The 20,765-nt window shown below is 39.3% G+C and overlaps 1 protein-coding gene across 1 annotated transcript in view; it reads left to right on the top strand.

Annotated features, from left to right (window-relative positions):
* GCLC (glutamate-cysteine ligase catalytic subunit) overlaps nucleotides 1–20,765 on the top strand; it is a 32,685-nt gene that overhangs the window by 9,231 nt on the left and 2,689 nt on the right. The window contains exons 2-15 of the mRNA XM_083832448.1: nucleotides 3,395–3,507; nucleotides 4,846–5,028; nucleotides 7,131–7,244; nucleotides 8,020–8,078; nucleotides 8,173–8,309; nucleotides 10,960–11,034; nucleotides 11,932–12,048; nucleotides 12,833–12,971; nucleotides 13,499–13,611; nucleotides 14,312–14,404; nucleotides 15,135–15,239; nucleotides 17,725–17,806; nucleotides 17,902–18,005; nucleotides 18,101–18,221. Of these exons, the coding sequence (XP_083688574.1) occupies nucleotides 3,395–3,507; nucleotides 4,846–5,028; nucleotides 7,131–7,244; nucleotides 8,020–8,078; nucleotides 8,173–8,309; nucleotides 10,960–11,034; nucleotides 11,932–12,048; nucleotides 12,833–12,971; nucleotides 13,499–13,611; nucleotides 14,312–14,404; nucleotides 15,135–15,239; nucleotides 17,725–17,806; nucleotides 17,902–18,005; nucleotides 18,101–18,221 (1,555 nt within the window). The remainder of the gene's footprint in view (nucleotides 1–3,394; nucleotides 3,508–4,845; nucleotides 5,029–7,130; nucleotides 7,245–8,019; nucleotides 8,079–8,172; nucleotides 8,310–10,959; nucleotides 11,035–11,931; nucleotides 12,049–12,832; nucleotides 12,972–13,498; nucleotides 13,612–14,311; nucleotides 14,405–15,134; nucleotides 15,240–17,724; nucleotides 17,807–17,901; nucleotides 18,006–18,100; nucleotides 18,222–20,765) is intronic.

The following is a 20,765-nucleotide window of genomic DNA, read 5'->3' as shown; positions in this document are numbered from 1 at the left end:
GTAGTTGCAGTATGCTGCAGGTTAGTAGTTGAAGGAAGCTGGTAAAGAATAGGGTTTTTTTGGCTCAGAGGTAGATGTGTTGCACTTGAATATTATTTATTTTGTGTGGAGAATTTATTTGTCATTTGAATGCATTTAACTTCTGACCTTTTTCTAGATTTGCTGTACGCGTGGAGGGATTTACAGCTTTCACTTCACAACCTTTCTGGCCAAGTTCTTGTTCCCTCTCCTGGTGAGGTGTCCACCACATTTTTGCAAGCTGGACAAACCCTTGCTGGTCGGAGGGTTTAGTCCACTGAAACCGTGTTGTACACCCCTCTGTGTAGGGGGGAGCCGAGTGGCAGGCTTTTGTGCCTCCTCATACTGTGCACACTGGCTGGAGAAGAGAGACATCTAGGATTTGGTTTGGTTTGCTTTGGGACAAGAGCCCCAGGTGGACACACAGGTCTGTGGCGTCTGCCTTTCTTACAGTGGCAGGGTGCGCTTCCCTTACAGGTAGACTAGTTAAAAACGGGAAAAAGTGAACTATAAAGGAGTTTGGCAAAACAATGTATTACAAAGGCTGGGTGAAGCCCCACATGCTTCGCTTTCAGAGTCAAAGCTCTCATGGGCATACTGATGCTTTCAGCTAGGCCGCAACTCTCTGAACTTCACTGTGGATAAAAAACATGTGCAAAGTCTGTAAATGAAGAGCTGAAGTTAAATGTAAAAATGTGTGAACTGTGAATTTGTTTCCCTTTTTCTAGCTGTAGGCTAAATCTTTTGAAGAGCTTAAGTTAAATTCTTTAAGGATGCCCATTCAGTCGGTCCCTCTGTTGGCAAGATACTCTGTGGGTTACTTGGAATCGTTGGCAGCTGTCTGAAGCTTTCTTCTTTTCTCATTAAAATTAATGGCAGATCTTCTGTGTGTGAAGACAATTTTGAAGGTTTAGTCAATCTTTCCAGAGGCAAGAGTAGCAGAAGAGTAGCAGTTGTTTCTAAAGCTGTTTGCATAAATGTATTCACTACAGCACTCAGATCATGAAACGTTTCGGTTTCTTTCATGTTGCCTTCTTGGCTTAATGCTTCTTTACATTCTTTTGGCTAATTTTCTTTTGTGAAACTTTTAAGCTGTATATAATACGGCTTATAGAGAAGTACAGTGTACACACTACCAGCTTGTTGTAATTAGATTTGGAGAGGGATTACTAAGATAGGAGGCTAATCGCGGGAACATATAAATTAGAATAGTGGACAAATGTTGGTCTTTGGCGTCTCTCAAATGCAGCTGCAACTCCTCTGCCCTTTTTCTGCTTTCAGTCCCTGCTGAAGGCACCATGAGGACAGCGTGGTGGGAGGCCAGGAGCACAGCGGGCTCAATACCCCGTCACACGTCTGTCTTGGTAACTTGGAGAACTGCAGTTATGTACCTTCTCTAGTTTGGGCTGGGTCTGAGCAAGGATAAGTTGGCTGAAGCTTTCCCAAAGCAGGAGGAGATGGTGTTGGCTGTGGTAGGAAACCAGAAGGTGTGAAAGAAATCCTTTTATATCACCACTAATCACGGGTCAAGTGTCACTTGAGAGTGAGAGACTGACTGGTACTCGATAATAACTAAATCAGTTCTCGAGTGAGTTCTGGTTGACTGTTATGTGTAGTTATCTCGAGTAGATTGTTGTGGCATAATACACACAAACCACAAAACATGCTGCGCAAAGAAATAGCGTCTTGCACGGAAACTAGAAATCATTTTTCTTTAGGGGATTAAGATTTGATCTTAAAAAATATTGAGAACATGCATAATTGCTCAATGAGTCCCTGCAGGATTTGTCTAATCAGATTCTGTAGAATTACAAACATTCTCGGATAATGCTGTTTCAGATTTAATCACAAATCCCAACAGAGGATTACATTCATTGTCACTGCAGCTAGCAACAACTCTTCTGTGAATGCCAAAGTAACCAAAGACTGGGAAGCCCACAAATCCACTTAGAGTGTGCTGGAAAACACCGCACAAGCTTTCCTGTGCTTTGGCAGGCTGTTTTCCTATACTCACAGACTTCTGTACAGAAAGGGGTTGCTGCCAGCTTGGACCCAGCATCTCCAAAATCAGCGTCTTGGTGAGTCTGAGCCTCTGGCATCGAAGTAGCGGAGTTCAGTAAGTACTGCTGGATGCCGTCGTAGGCAAAGTGAGAAAACATAACTGAGTAGCACAGCACAAAGACTGATAAATTCTAGCAGTGGAATTACAGTTTACATTTACAACTTGAGCTTGATGTTTGCATTAGATTAGTGGTGAAAGTCGTGGAAGCAGGGGCTTGAGAGCCGCAAACAGAAAGCATTGTGTATCGCTGCTGGGCCAGCCAGGAGTTTTCACAGCCATTGCCCTTGTGATGCATTTCCATGTATGATTTCTGATTTTACTTGGCAGGCAAAGCATCCCCCTCCAAATATGTGTCAGGAAATAGTTATATCAGTAAGTATCGAAGGGTTATAATGTCCAGGCGGCTGTCAGGTGGTGCTCTAAAAGGCCTTAAGGGAGTTTTGATAGCACGTATGCGTCGAGATTAGGAGGTTTGAAATGGGGGTGTTCCCAGTCCGATGGCTTTCAGATAATCTCTGTTTGGCAAACCATTTCCTTCGGATCTGGGGCACAGCACTGGCACCGCTTTCTTTAGCGGCTGGTTGGGTTGAGTTCTCCACCGGTGTGGAGCCAGGAGCGGGTGGAGGTGACAGCCCCGGGGACATGGAGGAGCAGAGGCCTGGAGCAAGGTGCTGTGGGGACAGGAGGGCAGGCCGCGGGGCTGGGAGGCAAGGAGGGCTGTGGAAGCAAGGCTGAACCAAGAAGGGGTGGAAGCCCCTGTGCTGTACCAAGAGCTGGGGTGCATTAATAGCAGGGCCGGTGCCATTCGTTACGACCGTGGGCTTTCTGTGCTGTAAATGAGGCTCTGTCACAGCAGTCTTTATGGCTCCAACAAGTGGCTGGTATAAATGGATGTCCTGTTTGTAAGTGAGGGGTTTTCTGTTGTTTTTTGTCAGCTGCGGAGACCATAACCTGTGGAATGACAGAGGCACGCTTGTGGTTAAGAGTTTGCATGGTTTGTTTTTTTCAATAATGGAGGCAAATGCAAATTCGGAATCTGTGAAGTGACCACAGTTAAAAATGGAGAGAAGAATTTTCAAATCAGATTTCAAGGGATTTCAGTTCTTCATTCAAGATGAAATGAGCAAGCAGCTGTCTTCTCCAGTATAGTTCACTGCATTCATAGATAGCTATGGTTTTAAGCCTCTGTAGAGGTAAAGTTCAGTCTGACATCTGTCATCCCTTTATAGCTGATACTTAAATTCATGCGCCAGTGAATTTGTGTGTGAAGAAAATTTCATCCTGTAACTTTTTTTTTTTTTTTTTACTTACAAGGTGGAGTATATGTTAGTAAAATTTGACCATGAGAATAAGAAAGTACGCTTAGCACTACATGGCGAAGAAGTTCTTCAGACGCTGCAAGACAAGGGGGAGAAGATAAACCCCAAGTGAGTAGCTGTTTCCTGTTGCTTTTTTTTTCTTCCCATTACAATACCATACAGAATTTTGTACAACTACCTTAACTTTCAAGTCCGCTCTTTGTAAAACTGTAAACCACTGGTACCAATATTTGCAGATTAAACTGGGGTGCAGAAAGTGAAAGGCTTCGAGCGCACCTGCATGTGGTCCGTGCACCTTTCATGTTATGCCTTGTGAAAATGAAGGGTGTAATGGTGAGCCCACAGAAGTTTCAGTTTATGTATTTGTTTTGTCCTGCTCTAGTTTTGTGTCTGTGTGTACACAGTAATTGTATACCAGACCTTCCTTCCCTGGTAAAGTGCATGTGTGCACTGAGCCATGTATCCCTGGCTACAGGAGCGAATGAGGTCTGTGTAAGAGCTGCTATCTGTAGGAACACTGTCCCATTTTTGGCAGAATTAGGAAGGTTAGGCGTAAGATGGCAGGGCAGTTTTTCCCCATCCTCTCCTGTGGAGTTTGCAGTAATAAGATGGTCATATCCCTACTCCAGCTAGGCAGGGAACTGCAAACTGCCTTCTAATTAATGGCAACAGATCTATTTTTCCAGAGCAGAGGAATGAGACCAGAGATAGTGAAGTGTTTTGGCTGAGGAGAGCCAGAAGCTTACAGGAAGTTGGAGAAACTGCTGTGGTGATAAAAGGCCTTTGTGCCCTGGGCCTGTCTGCTCCTTGCTAGGTACCTTAACCCCTGGCATCCAGTAAGGCTTTCCTGTTTTTCTTCCTTGGTAGAGGGACTGTTGAAAGCCTACAAGAAGCAGTTTCTCTTCTTTTAAGACTTTGTGCTTGAAACTGTTCCTGTATGGAGGAGTGTAGGGACAATGCTGCTCTGCCTTTGTGCTCCATGGAGGTGCGGTGGCTTGTCAGGAAAGAAGGCTGCTTTTCAGGGGTTAATAGTGTGCTTAAACTTCATTTCATTTCTTAGCCCGATACATCTGTGAAATCTGACCAGGTTTCCACAGGCAGTAGAAATAAGAAATGGAGAATAATTTGTTAGGCTTTGTGCTATAGCGTGTTACAACCCCAAGAAACAAAGTTTGAGACAGACGCTGAAGCTGTCGGCCCAGGCAATTTCTGCTTACTGCATTATACAACAACACTTCTAGTGCAAAACTGTTCCTTAATTTCTCTTAACTGTCTCCAAGTGATGACATCCATTTGAAGGAATGTTGTGGTACTCTACTCCACCAAATAATTAGCTTTAGGAGGTTTTTCTTACAAGTTGCCTTTGTCTGAAATTTATGCTAATAACTTATCTTGTTTTGAAGTTGCATAAATACTTAAATAAATAATGATATTTATTTACTAAAGCCACCCAACACTCTGGCGACCAGAATATGGAAGCTATATGATTGAAGGGACACCTGGGCAGCCGTATGGGGGAACCATGTCTGAATTCAACACCGTACAAGACAACATGAGGAAAAGGAGGCAAGAGGCTGCCTCTGTGCTGAAAGAAAATGAGGCTGTTTGCACTGTGACATCTTTTCCAAGGTGAGATTGTTGTTTGAGAAGTGTAACACTGTTTCCTTTTCTCTTTATTCTCCATATATGCTTTTTTCTTTTTTACTATATAGCTAAACTGTACAATGAAACTGAGCAAAATACGATTCCACTAAAGTAGTTTGACTTAATGTTCCAGCCACGTTTTCTAAATTTTTTTATTGCTGTGAGACAGAAACAAATCTGCATCTTTTATATTTTTAAGCTGCTTCTAATCTATGATGGTTTTACAGTTGAAGAGAAAACCTGGTTATTCGTAATAAAGTATAGTATACGGAGTAGCCTGCAATCTTGAATTGATATGGTAAAGGTTTCCATTTACCTATTTTCCAAGCTTTGATCCTTATAAATAGCAGTCTTATAAAATTTGGCTAACCTGATCTATTTTTTAATACTGCGTATTCACTGAAGCACATGCATACTTCCTTTTATTACTTAGAGCACAGTAGAAAAGGAATGTGATTACCTTTACAAAATGGAGATGTAAAGCTTCTATAGTCTTGTATTTATTGAATCTAGAAAGGAGTGCACCTCTCCTGAGGTCATAGCATCCTTACAAAGGGTAGATTTCGTCTTATCATTGTAAGGAGACTCTTGGAAAAGTACATTCAGGATGTTCTTCATTGCCTAGGAGAAACTGAACTTTGTGACTTTCCTTTCAAACAGTTCTAAGGGGAGTTTAATGTTCATTTGAACTAGCCTGGTCCGTCAAATGAATGAAGATAATTATGCTTAAAATAGTTCAGAAAAAAATAAATAAAATCTGCAGTAGAACAGAAGCATTTGGCCTTACTGGCTGGTTTCTTGTGTAGTACAGAATGCCCTGAATTCTTGCCAAGAGCATGAACAGTACAAAATGTGATTTAGCAACGAAAATCAGGTACCAAAACACCTCATGTCTTCTACCCTAAGATCCCTCTATTGATTAAACTATGCTTCTTCTTTGTGGGAACTATACCAGATATTTCTATAGTAATGAGCCCTTATTTAAACTCCGATAGTAAGCAGTTTTCAGTGTGTTACAGAATTGCATTTTGCCCTGCAACCTTACAAAAAGATTATTTCAATAAATTTTGTATACAAAGATTTCAGAGCCAATCTCACAAGGACTAAATAGATCCAGATAAATAGTTTTTACATGACTGTGGGAACAATACATTAGACTTCATTCAGTTAAAGCTAGTAAATAATATGTACAGTCTGCATGTGACTTATCTTTGGAATGATTCATAGTTGAATCCTTTAGAGATTGATCTCCCTAGGCTGTGTAGGGAGAACAATGTTTCTGATTTCTGCCTTTCACTGATTTGCCATTCAAGTCCCTGTTTGTTTGAGTGGAGTCTTGCTAACTTACTTTTTCCTGGATTTTTTTTCCTGTTTTTACATCCTCCAAGGCTCCAAAAAGGAGGGTTTTATTTTGATTTTCTTGTTCATATCTCGGCATTTTATGCCTTATAGGTGTAACTTTTTGTTACTTCCTACTTTTCTCCCATTAGGGAGTTCTTCAAAGTTTGAAAATCACAAGTTGCTATGACATATGCCTGTGTGAAACACATGAAACTACCTCTAATTATTACAGAGTTAGGTACGTCCTTTTAACAGAGGTAGTTTGCTGGGGGCAGAACTGGGTAAATTACGTATGTCAGAAATTGACTGTTAACCAGCAGCCTGTAGAGAAAAACCGAGGCACCGAATGCCAGTGCATGTCAGTATTAATGACAGGTGCTAATGCCCTAAAATGTGTGAGCTTACTCTGTATAATGCTGTGAAGTTTCCTGCTTCGGCCACTGAAAAGGTCTGTGTTTAGTGTTCAGAGGTAAAGTAATGCTTTAAGAAAAGAGTCTGTTTTAACTACCACAGAAGCCAGCTGTTGACAAGTACTGACCTTTTTATGGCAACCCTTTCAGGCAATTCCAGATGGGTAGGTAACAGTCTTGAAAAGCACTTTAGAAGTAATCCGAGTTAGATGCAAGTTTTTAAAAAATCTTTTTATTCCTTTGTATTCTGAGATCTTAATCTTAGGTCATCTGACCCTTTTAAAAATCACAGTCTGTATTCATTACAACTTGGACTCTCATTGTTGTGTTATATAGGTTAGGGTGTCCTGGATTTACAGTGCCAGAATATACGCCAACGCCAGTAGAAGGAGGAGCTTCAAAATCCCTCTTCTTTCCAGATGAAGCCATCAATAAACATCCTAGGTTTAGGTAAGAGCATTTCATGATTGTGAATGAGGAGCTGATTTTTTTTTCTGTGCTATAGAATCATAGGCATACCTGCAATAGAGAACTACATGGCTAGCTGCTGCACATATCCCAAGGAGTTGGACAGAGGTGGTTGTGATGATGTATTTTCTGTCAAAGTGACTTAAACTGTTAAGCTCAAGTAACTTTATATAGTAGTTCATTATGGGACATAAGGTGTTGATTATGCTACTGCAAAATTGTTTCCAGTTTGAAATCCCATGATTAAACGCTTTGTTCGCAGTTAATCTAGTTCTTATTCAGGTATGTCACAGTCCATTTTATTCCAGCAACATCTCAGTGTTCTGAACTTACCCAAGTTACTCTGGAATGGAGCATGGTGTCATACTACTTGTATGCTACTTGTATACTACTATACTACTACTTGTGTAGTTCAAGAGGAGTTTTGATTATAAGGATAAGACTTAGGAGAAACAAAATCATTCTATTTAAAAACTAAGCAGTGCATTTTTGCTCACCCTTGTATTTTTCAGGTCAGTTGCCTATTGCTTCTGCCTGCTAGGTTCCTCTGAGTGGGGCTGGCTTCACTGAAGAAAAATTCAGTGCTGTCTGTTATGGTCTGTTGTAAACCAGGGAAAGAAGGGTCCTGAAGGAAAATGTGTAAAACAAATAGGAAGCTGATATTCTGAAATCATGAAAATTAATGAGGAATTAACTCTGAAACTATTTTCATAAAGATAAACCTTTGGATATTTCACTGAACTCTTCTTTTTTTTAGTACACTGACAAGAAATATCCGGCACCGAAGAGGAGAGAAGGTTGTCATAAATGTACCAAGTGAGTAAATCCAATGCATCTTTTATTCTTTTTCCAAAAAAAAAATGTTCAGTCTGTTACTCTGAGTTACTGAGTAACTGTATTTTCCACCCAGTATTTAAAGATAAGAACACGCCGTCCCCATTTATTGAAACATTTCCCAACGATGATGGAGAAGCAGCAAAAGCAGCTAAACCAGACTATATATATATGGACGCTATGGGTTTTGGAATGGGCAACTGCTGTCTTCAGGTAAAATGCATCTGCCTTTGAGATGTAACTGAATGTCGTCTTCCCTAAACTGTTCCCTTTTTAAAAAAAAGTTTTGCCTTCTGTTAAGCTAGAGAGATTACACATAGTTTATGCGTTTTCAGAGTGGCAAAAGGGGGAATTAGGTTTATTTTCTGCTAATTTTCAAATGTAATTGGATGCTTTACTGCAAGGATTTGCTTAAACTAGTCACATCTCTTTCATTTGATCAAGTACCTTCTGTTGGAACTCCAGCATTTTTCAAGCGTGAAAGATCTTCCACTGACTTCTTTCTTCAGGCATAACCACAGGATACAGTGGGAATGAAAACAAACTGTCTAGTAGAAATGTATGGGTTTTTTGGTTATTCATTTTGATTTTTTTTGCCTTTCCCAATTCTTAGAACAATAAAAACAAAGTGACAAGAAGTTATTGGAACATCTTTAAGAAATAAGTAGCTCTCTTCTGTGTGGTTTCATTTTCTTTACAAACTATGTTAGCTCCTGTATACACATTCCTCATTCATATATATTTTAGCTACCTACTGAGAGGCCTTCTTCTTACTGCTTGTACCATGAACGTATCAAATCCACGTGGGTAGCTGTTTTCTCTTGCAGTGTACTGGGAGACATTCTGGTTCTTTTCTCCTGTTAATGCATGCCTTTTTATTGTTTTCATTCATGTGCCTAAGTTCAGGTACCTTTAGTTTAAATCCAGGTGTTGTATATTGGGAGTGCGTTAATTCTTTCAGTATCTTTTGTTGTTGTGTTTTATATTTTTTAATTATTATTATAATTTCTCTATCCCAGTAACCCAGTGCTAGGCGATGATGGCTTAGGTAGTAGCGCTGTATGTGACTGTCAATAAAATGGGCCTGTTGCCACCACTGACTTCAAAGCAGAGCGAGGTAGAGGCTAGTGTTAAGTCCCTAAAGGATTAAAGGAAATTTTCCAAGCACCTCTTGTTCCACAACACTGGCAAAAATAGCCACATTCCAAACAATTCTATTTGAGATTAAGAAAGTTTAAAAGGTGAATAGATAAAATGTTTTTGACTGCAGCTAAGTAAGATTTCTTGTCCATTTGGGTAAACCAGGGAGAATCTGAAGTAGTAAAGTGTAAAAACAGGCAATATTATATACATTTTTATTAAGCTTGATACAGCCTGTTTTATACCATCTCTTTTTATTATTTAAGACCAACAAAAGCCATCCAGCCTTAACTTGGTCATTGTATGAACTTGTTTAAAAACATATTAAATTCCTATTTTTAGAATCCTGTTTTACTATTCACCATCCTTAAAATCAATGGTCGAATAAAATTCAGATTCAGTACTCTTGTTACCATCAAAGGGAGACTGAAAATAAAGCTGGTAGGTGCTGTAAGCAGCTGCTTACATATTAACTGTTAATTCTTAATTGCCAACTAGAAGAAAAACATGTGTTCCCCACCTATTTTCTGGAGTTTGTACTATACAAACTTCCTGTTGTGTTTTCCTCACTACAAACCTAGACTGTGACTTGGCTGGAGGGGTTTTCAAGGTCAGAAATAATATCCTGAGCGGTTCAGTTGGGATCATCTGCAGTGATGGTGCAGTTCTTGCCAGATGGGGAGAAAGACGCTGTCCTCTGCGAGTGTCTAGGCAAAGTGCTGTGCTTCTGCCCTTATTCAGGCTTCATGTGCCAAGCTCAGGAGGTTTTGGGTATGGGTTTGGGTTTTTTTGAAGCTTACTTGCAGATGAGGAGGACTTCAGTTGTCAGATTAAGAATAATGTGTATGGTTTTGGGGACTGTAGACTTGTAATCTGTGGATGAGGAAAATCTGTGTTGAGCTCTCATTCTTCAGGACAGTAAGCAAGAATGGTGATTTCAGAGCTGAAGCTGGTTGCATAATGTCATGATAGTGGTACCAAGGGTCTGTAACAACCTAGATTATCCCATGATCTGTGGATACGTAAACTGAGAAGAAGGAAAGAGGCCTTTAGACCATTTAGTATCTTTTGACAGTTTTGAGGGCCCTCTCTGCATTTTTCAAGCGCATAAAGTAGTGGTTTGGCAAGTCTGGTGAGTAAGATCTGCTACTGGAAACACATCTTGTGTTTGCTGCCCTGAGCAAATTTCACCAAAAGTTGCTAAGAAATTAATAGCTTCCAAGGGTTTATGTGTGGTGGAGCTTCCATATCATTAATAGTTTCTTCAAATAATGCTTATTTTTGTTGTACCCTGGTCTCTAATACAGGCAAAACTGTATTCTTTAAAAACTGTAACATATATATTATAGTAGACATAAAAATACTTATTTTTCTCAGTTGCAGTATCAAACAAAGGCATGTTGAAATTAAGACAGCTCTTAAAAAGAGGACTAGCTGTCACATAAAATAAATGTTGCATCTGTAACAGTTCGGCTGTTGTTTTAAATGAGCATGTTCCTGGCTTGTTTCCTGGATGCACGTTATCAGCCCATGTGTATTGTAGATGTTAACTCAGTTTTCTTTGGTTCTGGCAAGTATTTATGTATCTGGTGTCACAGCCTAAGTGCTGTGGTATAAAATGCTTTAGTACACATGGGAAGTGTGGGGAAAGAACCTTGTAACATAAATGCTGCTGGTAGATTATAAAAATTGTAATAGCGACTGTCCTTCCTCTCTCTGTCAGGTAACATTCCAGGCTTGCAGCATTTCTGAAGCGAGGTATCTCTATGATCAGCTAGCCACAATCTGCCCCATTGTGGTGAGTAATGCACTTGTGTCACATCAGATACTCGTTATGTGCAAGCCACTACATGTGAAAAATAAAATCGGAATTAAGAGCTTAAATACTAGCAACAAATTTAATACTTTGGGGAAAGCATTGGTGTCTCTTACTATGTTGTCACATTAAGTGTGGTTTATTTAACGACAAAATATGTTTAATGTATCTGAGCTATCACTTTGGATTGCATGTGTATTTGTGTTTTACAGTCTTCCTTAAAGAAAAGTGTGTGATACCACAAAGCAGAAGACTTCATGCACAAGACTTTAGTTGAATTACTTTACAAACAAAGTTTGTAGAGTTTTTCATGGAAACTAGTTAAAATCGCTCATTAATCTTCAGAATTTTTAGCTTTGGTCTCATATAATAGATTCACCTTCTGTCCCTTTTGTAAGCTTGTGGAAACGGGTGTTAAAATAAAGTTTTGCCCTGTTTTAGGTGGTGAAGAGCTCCTGCTCTCAGTGAGGTATATTCCAGCTCTGTTGCTAAGATGCCTGGCCAATAAGCTAAACAAAAATAAAATGTTTGCCAGGTGAACTTCTGGAGCTCAGAGGTGTGCAAGCACAATCCTTGCTGATTTTTGTTATGCAATTGCTTCTACCTGTATCAACTTTCTGTTCTTTAAATGCTCATCTGTAGAGGTAATACATTTGGAGAGCATAAGCTGTCGTGTCAGCAATACTAACCTTTTGTCTAGGCATTTTGTGGAGATAGCAATTGAGAGACTTTGTGGCATGGGCTTCATCTATATGCTAAACTGAAGTATGTACTTCAGTTACTTCTGGGCCAGCAAATTTCTCTTCCCTATAGGATTAAGACAGTGTGTTTGGTTCCTTGGCTCGTCCTTTGTTTTCACATCAGGCTATTCTCTTTTAGATGGCATTGAGTGCTGCATCTCCATTCTACAGAGGCTATGTGTCCGATATTGATTGTCGCTGGGGAGTAATCTCTGCATCTGTGGATGATCGAACACGAGAAGAGAGGGGGCTGGAGGTAAGTGATTTAGGTAGTAGGTGTCCATTTTTTTTGTTGCGTGTTGGCTTTGTGTTTTTTTTTTCCAGGCAAAATTTTTTAACTTCCTTTAGTATTTCAAATTCTTTCAAATTCTGCCTGTGGTCATCAGAATCCCTAATGAGGGAATGTGGCAGTCGTTGTGGTAAAGGCACGAGAGATGGTGCAAACAGTCATCTTGGTTGTACAGCGTATGTTAGCATATATGTTTTCAGTTAGGTATGGAATTCTAGTAAAACTCCACTTTCACTCCTCCACAGCTTGCTAAAAATTGTCCTCTGTTTAAAATTTCCATTTTGTGCTTAAGCCCGAAAGGTAAAAATTGCTTTGAGTTAAATAGCGGGTGATGCTGAGTAATCTAGTAGTGTAAACTGGAGCTACGTGAAGAGAGCCAGTTGCTAGAACTTCAGGAATTGGCACCCAAGACGCTTAGGGAAGTTAAAAATAACGACAAAAAAATACTAGAAATACTTCTTGAACTACATGGTTTAAGAACATCTCTAACAATGTGTTTGAATGAAACTGCATCGGTATGTGTTGCAATAGGTATAATAGGTATAATAATGCTTTCCAGACAGTCGGGGTGATAATGTTCTGTTACATCAGGAAAATGTTTCCATTTAAGATTCATACTTTGAATAATTTTAATTGAGGCTGTAGGATATTTTAAACAGGATAATAACTCTCACATAAGTGTCATTAGTGAGCAAAACTTAGGTAACATTGTTAACAAGCTGTTAAAATATTGTATTCTTAAATTATATAGCCACTGAAGAACAACCATTATAGAATCAGTAAATCCAGATATGATTCCATAGACAGTTATCTATCTGAATGTGGTGAGAAATACAATGACATTGATTTGACAATAGACAAAGATATCTACGAGCACCTGATAAAGGAAGGTAAGTGTTTGCTTCATTATGAGCAGGTTTAGAATTATGCTTGCACTGTGTGGGGATATTTTTACATTTTGCTTTTTGTTTTGATCATGCTTCCCTGATAGTGACTCTACTCAGAAAGTATCTGTGCATTGTGGTCTTGAGAAATTAAAGATAAAAAAAAAATAAAATAAAATTATAAACTGTCCCTAATTCCAATTTAGGAAGTTTAGTGTTTCATGTACTAATGTTTATCTTTGTGGAGAGAGCAGAACTGCATTAGGAAACATGGCACAGAGTTGCATCAGAAAACGGAAAGAATGGCAGCCGCACCAATATCCAGTTGCCACTTCCAAAGGAGAACTTGTTCATTTTTCTCTTTAATCATTTCCTTCTTTCCCAAAGTAATCATTTAAACTTTAACAGGATGTGGTGGGTTGAGGTAGTATTGCGGAATTGGAATTTTTCATTTTTGGTTCTTATAAATCAAGTTGTTTCCTAGAGCCTGCTTTGCAACGTCTGAAATGTTTCTCTGAATTTTCATTTTGTAGGTATTGACCACCTTTTGGCACAGCATATTGCACACTTGTTCATTCGAGACCCACTGACTTTGTTTGAGGAGAAAATACATCTAGATGATGCAAATGAATCTGATCATTTTGAGGTTGTATCTGATTTAGAGGAATTTAGTAGATATGTATATATGTGTGTAAAATGTTTTTTCTTTATAGTACTGCTTAATTGGAGGATGACTGTATTACCTAAGAATATTTTTTCCTGATTTTTCACTTAAGCTAGTTGTTTAGCATGTGACTTTGTAGCTGTAAGCACCTATTTTTGTTTCACTATTTACTTAGAAAAAGATGATAGCTTATTTTATATCCAACAAAATACAAAGGGCCCAAAGTAGTTATATAATTGTTATGGGGAATTGCATTTTTTGTGACTTCCTGAAAACTGTTGTGTGTGATGTCTCTTATGCATGTGTGTGTCTTATATAGATTTGTTAAAATCTGTATAATCATATAAAAATTATAGCTATAAATATATATATATAGTAATACTGTGTATTTTTACATTTGGATGAATCAATCTCTTATGCAAAGGCCAGCTTAATCTCAACACATCCTAGTATCTTTTATGTAATCCTCAAACAAAATAGCATGAGAAGTATAGCATATCTGCTTCTAGGATGAGTAGTTACATTATAGTTTTTAGGAAGTTGAGCAACTCAGTTTGGAAGCATTTCTCTGTTAAGCTGTTCTTGGAAAACGCCTAAGACAGTAGTTACTTGTTCACTTTGCTTTGATCTTATAGATTGATGCGTATCTAGACTGTGACAGATTATTTCATGTGCTTTGCAGAACATTCAGTCTACAAACTGGCAGACAATGAGATTTAAGCCACCTCCTCCAAATTCAGATATAGGATGGAGAGTGGAATTCAGGCCTATGGAGGTAAGGAAAGAGTCAGTACGCACAAAAACACGTTCACTTTTAAGTGGAAGAGTATGGGGCCTGCTGTCATCAAGTATCAGACCCTTATTACTTATGCTGTGTTTTCTCCCCTCTGAATTGCCAGACACAAATGAACTGGACAGCAGTGTTTAATCAGACAGGGACTGTGGGAATGCAACTGACAGGAGAATCCACTGTAGCACAGCAAAGCATGCTAATGGATTTGGGGTGATGGGCAAAGGAATTAGGCTTGTACTAAAGCTATTGCAAACAAAGAGCCATTTAGTTTCCAGGGACCTTATTTATCCAGTACTTCTGCTGGTACTGAACAATTCCACAGTCACCATTTTGTGTTTCATAAGTGCTTTTATTTTATAGCTGTCTATTTCAGAGCTGTCTGAACTGAATCCCCTAAGTAGAAATTTAAAAGCTATTCTGCATTTGTAATTACACAGAGAGCCCAAAGATGCAAGTTATTAGCCTTTTGAAACACAAGTGTGCTTTGGCATTGGATTAAAGGGTTGAGCTTGTTGAAGTGTGTGCGCTGCGTTGTGCATTTGAAGGCCTTGATTCCAGCATGTACATCACCATCTCTGCTAGTAGAGTGTGTGTGAATACAAGTATCAACATGAATGCTTGAGTCACACTTATAAACTCTCCCAGATAGCCATCTATTTGTATGAGCGTGTTCCCAGTAGAGTAATTAAATCTCTAATCCTTTCATGTCTAGGTCCAGTTAACAGACTTCGAAAACTCTGCTTATGTTGTATTTGTGGTACTGCTAACCAGAGTGATTCTGTCATATAAACTGGATTTTCTCATTCCTTTGTCCAAGGTAGGTGTGAAAGGTCAGATGTATTATTGCTAATTGCACAATATTTTCACCGCAGTTGATTGTTATCCTCTGCAAGCTAGGAATTAACATTTGTACACTTACAGAACAGTCATTTCTATCTTTCAGTCAGTTTAAATCTGGACAAATAATTGGCATCATCTTCACTTCTACAGTATATTAAAAAATACTGCTATCTAATAGAGTTAAGCTTTATAGACAAATGGTTAGCTTTCTTCCATTTGCATTTTATGGCTCTCTTAAAAATGTCTGATGGACCCTTATTTATAAACTTTTCACAGAAATTCTTAAACTATCAAAAGCAAGGATGTCTTACTTCTTCTTAGAAGAAATAATCTGAATTTAGCCTTCAGCTTTTAGCAGTAAGAAAATAGCTACATCTTATCTTTGTTCCTCTTACACAAAGCCAAAATATGTCTGCCAAAGGTACTTCAACATAAATTACAAAATTAGCTTTTTCTCGGTGCCAAACTTGATTTTTCCACGTCTGCTTTCCCACCAAGATCCACATTTCAGCAGCTTATACAAAATCATGCTGACTTGTTCTTTCTCCACTTATTCCTTTTGACTTATATATTTAAAAATACAGATTTGACATTGTATTAAATTTATTCTCCCAGTAATAATTTTCAGTTGTTTATGCCATTCAGTGCTGGTGGCCAGGTACTTTAGCTCTCCTCATAGGTTTATCTTGCTGTCTCACATTCAGGGAAAGAATAAAAGTTAAACTTCAGGCATCTGTTCTAGTGCAAGTTCTGTAAAAGGAGGAAGGAATAAATAGTGTATAAGCTTTGCTGGAGAAATGTTATTACAGTTGCTAAATGAAACAGGTCTGTGGAGACTTTGTCGTTCTCTTTTTCACAGAAGTATAAAGCCATTGCCTCCATTTCAACTGCAAACTCTTTCTACAGACCTTCTGCTGCATTTCAGTGAGCAGTAGCCATGAAGTACTGTACTTTGCGTATTTGGTTGCTGTGTGGCTTCATGCTTGTTTAGTGAAAGCTGAACAAAATACTTCCCTGACTCCCCGCTTGCTGCTGGAGGTGGAATTTCTGTGGTGCCTAACAATGTCAGACTGCTACAGAAATGTTGATAAAGACCATTGTCACAAATCTGCTTTAAGAATGGGAAAGGACTTATTTCCACCATTTTATGGGTCGGAAAAGTAATCTGTGGAGGTTAAAATAAGCTTCTTTAGTTATTTATTTTAGTATGACTATGGCCTATATCTCACATTGTTTATATTTTGCTTTTGTTTGGGGGAGAGGGAAGGAAACTGAGCTCACTCATCGTTATTCAGTATTGAAAGCAGATACTCTGGATTCTGGTCACAACTGCAACTGGCCATGCAAAATTTGCTTTTTCCTTAATATCGGCCTCACAATTGCTGAACTGTTTTGAATGAAACCGTCTTTGTACATCTTCCTGAGGCACCTGACCAGAAAATCCCTTTCTAAAGGGATAGTCCTGCAATGTTATAGGTGACTTTAAAGAAGATCTTGTACTGCAGAAGGTTTTTGACAGGCTGTGTAATAGAAAACACTGCCAATGCTGGCTACGGCATAGCAATAGTCCCGATGCTTTTCTTATGGTTTTTAATTAAAATGGATAAAAATACTGAAGTTGCAAATGAGCAGTAATCGTACCATATAGTTATGATCTGTTACTATATGAAATATACTAACCCCACAAAGAGAAATCCTCTTCCTTATGTTGGGGAGTTCAGATTTCATATTTAATAAAGTAGATTAGCACTTGCAGTTCACAGTTATGTTATATGGAATGTCTCAAAAGTGCAAAAATCATTAACAAATGAACACCAGTTAAGACCAAAAAAGAGCTTGGGTGCAGGAAGAATATGAAGAGAGTTTTTGATGGGGAAACCAAATTGAGCCTGCCAGGCAATTTAGCAGGTAATGCAACACCTAATTGCACAACCTTTGGTAAACCTGCCTCTTATAATTAAAAGAATAAAGGCTTACGGAGCTAATCTCACGCTGATCTTTTCTGTCTGAGTACTGTTGTATTTCAATTAGCTAGTTGTGTAAACAAATTTCATAATAACTTTTCTAAAGATTTCATTGACTTTGTTTATAAAAGCAACAAAGTATTGCTAGGAAAATGACAATTTTCTTCATCTGTACTCATTTATGTTGCATCTGAATATGCAAAGAAGTTTCAGACAGGATGCAACCTGTTGCCTATTTTCAATCCAACTTAAAAGCTTAGCATGGCATGTTCTTACATTATACTATGAAGACCTAGTTTTATAGAATGTGATCTCCTCATGGTTTTGCACGGGACCATTCAAGAAGGAAATAAAAATTTTATCTCTAGAGCTTAGCCTTGTGGGGTAAGATAATAAAAAACATAGGGGATATTTCAATTAATGAGACCAAAATGTGAGGGTTTGGAGAATCCTAATTTTCAAAAATATCACAAATCTCTGCAATATTTCGTTTTCCAGGTGGATGAAAATATGAAGGTGGCCCAGAAAAGAGATGCTGTCCGGCAGGGAATGTTTTACTTCAGAAAGGATATTTGCAAAGGTATCCCAGCAAGTGATCTGGCAGCACAGTTGTTGATGATGAGTGTATCTCTTGCCTTCTAACTGCTGCTTCCTTTCCCTTTGTCACTTACGAAGGTGGAAATGTCGTTGTGGATGGATGTGGCTCTGCGCAGAATGGGACAGGCACAGACACAGAAGAGTACATCTTAATGAGCATCGATACAATTATCAATGGGAAGGTCATAACCTCTTCTACCTGGAACACGCCCCTCCTCTCCATCCTCTCAGAAATCTGATCAACCATGTTTCATGTTAACTGTGCTCTCTTATACAGGAGGGAGTCTTTCCTGGTTTGATCCCAATTTTGAATTCTTACCTTGAAAACATGGAAGTGGACGTGGACACAAGATGCACCATCCTGAACTACCTGAAGTTAATAAAAAAGAGAGCATCTGGTATGTGTGACACTTTCAGACACTGATTTTCCTGGCACTTTTCTACTTAGAAAGTAATTGGGATGTTCTCTAATTATCAGTTGGTAAAACTGGTGGCAAATGTGGCTGTCTGGGTAGGTGCTGAATCATAGGAGCAAAGGACTGAAATGTGTTCTCTGGCTTATAATTTGGTCCTGTTTAATTCTGATCAGAAATGTTTCATGATCTATTTAGAACTTAAATCAGGAGTAATTGTTACGCTACCCCCTAAGCTGCAGTTATATCTCCAAGATTTTTTTCAGCACTGCTGCTTTTGCCAGTGTATTGTCTACATTGTGGTAGTTTGTACATCAATCCCTTTTTCCTGTAACTCGAATGGTTTAAGGGTATATGAGACTGGGTCTGATAGCCAGGTAATTGGTGCAATTCCTAAGCGTGCTGGCATTAAGTTGGATTAAGCTCTGATATGCTAGAGCACAGGGCCTTGTCTTTAGCTCCCTGGTAAGAGAGCCCTTCTGGAAGTAGTGAAACTCCTTCAAGTCAAAGTAAACCAGGCTCTTCCCTTCCTTTCTCTTGCTACAGTGTCTTCTAAGATAGGTGGTATAATGACTTTTTATGCTGCTCCTTAAAATGCAACAGTATCCCGAGTAGAAAATTCGGGCTAAATGCTTTCATTCAGAACCGGGCACATAGCAGTCCGTGGCAGCTTTATGCTGATGTGTAAATCTCTCATGTGCCTTTCTTGCTGTAAGTTTAGCTAGAGAGTTAAGTTTAGTCTTAAAAGTCGAGACACAGATTTTTATTTATATATGATGCATTCATTGATTTTTAAATTTAAATGTTGTATTCCTTTTCAATTCTTGGTAATTGCTGTAGAGCCTTCTAGCTAAAGGCATTTTTAAAGGTGAGGTGAAAATCAGCAATCTTCTTTGCCTGGTAATTTAATACTTTAGTAGCACTTCAGAATACTAACAAGTTGTAATTAATTACTGCTTTCACTGAAAATGTTCTGTCCTAAGGCTGCTTGTTTGTAGGAGGCTTCTGTCCCTCAGCTAACATAGACCGGGGATTTGATGCCTGGCTTAACAGAGAGAAAGAAACTGGCAGGTAGAAAACACCTGAGGCACATCAATGCTCAAAGCAGCAATGCTTCAAAAGTACTCTTTTTTTTTTTTCTTAACATTTTTCATTCAGAAAAGTGCTGCTGAAAAAAAAAAAGAAAAGGACTGCAAGAGTCTTGAAGTTTTTTTTTCTTTTTTTGTTTCTGAAGAGCTAATAGTGACACAGGGCTGAGCCCGGACAGGTATTCCCATTCCAGAGAACTTCTTTGCTTTGTGATGTGAAGCTGTGGACACTGCAGAAGTCACCTCTTGGATTTACACAGATGTAGAAGGTGTGAGGACAGATAGTCTAGGGTGTATATCTTAACTCTAAGCTTGAAATGATTGTTAAATGAAGCTTCATGAGAACAACAGTTCACAGAATAGGAAGCATTAGACGTCATGTTACTGTGCCGTATTTCTCAGTCACGAGCGCTGGATTTTTCTGGTGTACTGTTGATCTGAAATCAAATGTTTGGGAATTGCAGGCTGTCTAGCGTGGGACATGTCCACAGAACAGCCACGTGTCACGTTTCTCTCCTCAAACAGTGAGCACAGCACTTGCGAGAGTTTAATACTGGTACCTTAGCTGCTGCGAGTTCAGCCTTGCCCTGGCATAGTTTGTTGGTCACTTCCCTCACAGCACGGTTGGGAATTGCCCTCGCTGGTCTCAGCGTGGCTGCTCTGTGACTGTCACCACGCGCAGTGAGACTGCAGATATGCTAGGCAAGCGGCAGCTGCTGACCACCACCAAGTGGTACAGGAAAGTAGTGTTAGGATGAGCTGCAGCAAGTTATCCTTGTGCTGGCTCGCTCTCCCAGCTCTGGCTGTCTGCAGCGCGGGCATTTTCGCAGCCGTAGGTAGCACAGTTGGCATGGTGCCTGAGAACAGCTCGCAAACGTGGTTTCCATGATCTCTGTCAGATCCATCTTGAAGCAACTATATGTTTGTTCCCACAAAGTCATAGAACGAGCGCCACAATTTTGTTACACGTTCTTTGAAAAAAATTTGCTTCCTTTATTTTTTATGTTTAAATGTGCTTCCCAATAACTTCATTATAAGCCTTCTGGTTCCTGCACTGTGGGATGATAACGTTTTTCTATTCGCTTCTCATCAGCATTCATGATTGTGCAAACTTCTCAAAATCTCTTCCGCTCTTGAGATACTCTTCATCCTTCCTTTTTTCACTTGAAGTTGTCTTATACATTCGTCGGTGCGTGGTGCTGTTTTCCTGATTCTAGTGTACTCTTTCTGAGAACTGCATGCCGTGTTCAAGGTGAAGGTTTATACCGTTCTATACAGATGTACACAGTTAGAAACGATCATTTTTCAGTGGAGTGCTGGGGCTGTGTGACCACCAGGTGTCGGTGTTGCACGAGCTGCACAGCGCTGGGAGTGCTGTGGGTGTTCAGGATTGTGTCTCCTGTTACGCTCTGCTCATCTCCTGGCCTTGCTTCTGGCCCCC

Source organism: Anser anser (assembly GCF_964211835.1).
Source record: "Anser anser genome assembly, chromosome: 3".
Taxonomy (NCBI): Eukaryota; Metazoa; Chordata; class Aves; order Anseriformes; family Anatidae; genus Anser; species Anser anser.
This window is presented reverse-complemented; position numbering and strand designations above follow the sequence as displayed.